Source organism: Bos indicus x Bos taurus, chromosome X (genome assembly GCF_003369695.1).
Source record: "Bos indicus x Bos taurus breed Angus x Brahman F1 hybrid chromosome X, Bos_hybrid_MaternalHap_v2.0, whole genome shotgun sequence".
Taxonomy (NCBI): Eukaryota; Metazoa; Chordata; class Mammalia; order Artiodactyla; family Bovidae; genus Bos; species Bos indicus x Bos taurus.
In genome coordinates this window covers 98877150-98878887 of record NC_040105.1, presented here as the reverse complement: position 1 = coordinate 98878887, position 1738 = coordinate 98877150, and the positions used below count along the sequence as shown (strand labels likewise).

General features: G+C 49.9%; 1 protein-coding gene across 1 annotated transcript; it reads right to left on the bottom strand.

Annotated features, from left to right (window-relative positions):
* Positions 1-568: 568 nt before the first annotated feature.
* On the bottom strand, positions 569-1189 carry LOC113887742 (histone H2B type 1-A-like). Its single transcript, XM_027534942.1, has one exon. The coding sequence runs from the start codon at positions 1061-1063 to the stop codon at positions 674-676; it is 390 nt and encodes a 129-aa protein (XP_027390743.1). The 5' UTR covers positions 1064-1189; the 3' UTR covers positions 569-673.
* Between the last annotated feature and the right edge of the window lie 549 nt (positions 1190-1738).

Genomic DNA, 1738 nt, shown 5'->3' with positions numbered 1-1738 from the left:
ACTGCTCTTTGTGTGCCTGCGTGCTACCTTGCTTCAGTGGGGCTCGACTCTTTGCAGACCCTATGGACTGTAGCCCACCAGGCTCCTCTCTCCATGGGGATTCGCCAGGAAAGAATACTGGAGAGGGTTGCCATGCTCTCCTCCCGGGGATCTTTATGACCCAGGGATGGAACCTGCCTCTCCTGCAACTCTTGCATTGCAGGCAGATTCTTTACTTCTGAGCCACCCGGGAAGACCACACTGTTTTTTATCGGTTGCTATACCCCAGGGATGGGGAGCCTGGTGGGCTGCCATCTATAGGGTCGCACGGAGTCGGACATGACTGACGCGACTTAGCAGCAGCAGCAGCAGCAGCAGCATACCCCATATAAAAATCTCTGGATGATACCTAAATATAGATGGGAGAATGAAAATGGAAAAGGCCAGTAAAACTTGTAGGGAAAGAATTTTGACCATAAAGATCCCTAAAATTACTGAGAAATCATGAATAGAAATAACCATTTAGGAAAGTGACGAGTTGGGAAAAGTACACGATTTTCCATCGAACAAATGACACAACCGACACATATTGAAGCAAAGTTAATGAGGTTTATAATGTTTTCTTTGGGGTAGAAATGTTTTAAAGAGTAATGTAGGGCCTAAGGGGAAGATGGTCAGACAGTCCAGAGGCAGTTCATCTGCAGGTGTGGTATCTGATGAGCGACTTGGTGGCCGCAGTTATGGCATACTTGCGGAGCTCCCCAGGCAACAGAAGATGCACAGCTATCTCGATGTCTTCGTGCGTGATGGTGCAGCACTTGTAGCAGGCCAGGCGCCTGGCCTCTTTGGCAATCCGCTCAAACATATCTTTCACAAACGAATCCAGGATGTTCATGGAGTCGTGGGAAAGACTCAGGCCTGTATGCATTTGCCTCAGCACCCTAGGGAAGTAGGTAGCAAAACTTGAGAAATTGTCGTTATGGCAGTGCCGGCGACGGCGACAGCGGCCCTTAGCTGTCTTCTGCTTTGCCTTTTTTGGTTCTGCATCATATGGCTCTGGTTTGGAGGTCTCTGCTTTCGCCATCTCCGTTTCAGAGGGCTCAGTTTCGGAGGTGCCAGTTTCTTTGGTGATCACGTCTTCCTCATAGCTGTCAGAGGATGGTTAGGACACGACAGAGCCACCATTCCCCATAGCTCAGCCCAGAAGAACAGTGAGGGGGTTGAAGGCCGTTGGCCGAATTTATAGGCCCTGCTTTCCCTGACGTCACAGACACTGTCCATATCTGATTGGATGCAAGGCAGGGAGGCCTGTTACTATGGCAGCCCAGTCACGTGACACTGGACGTCCCACTTCCCAACTCCTGACGTGCCCCTCCCCCACATTTAACCCCCAGTCAGCCAAACTCCCCTGGTGGCTCTGACGGTAAAGTGTCTGTCTACAATGTGGGAGACCTGGGTTCGATCCCTGGGTCGGGAAGATTCCATGGTGAAGGAAATGGCAACCCACTCCAGTACTCTTGCCTAGAAAATCCCATGGACGGAGGAGCCTGGTGTCCATGTGGTCGCAAAGAGTTGGACACGACTGAGCAACTTCACTTTCACTTTCAGCCAAACCCAGTGAAATTCACCTAAGTTGAAAAATGAAATAATCAGTTAGAGCTTCCTGAGAGAGTATGACAGACCTCTATAACTCCAGCTCTTTCAGGCATCAGAGTGGCTCAGGTCACTTGGTATACATTTTACTCCAACACAGACTCTT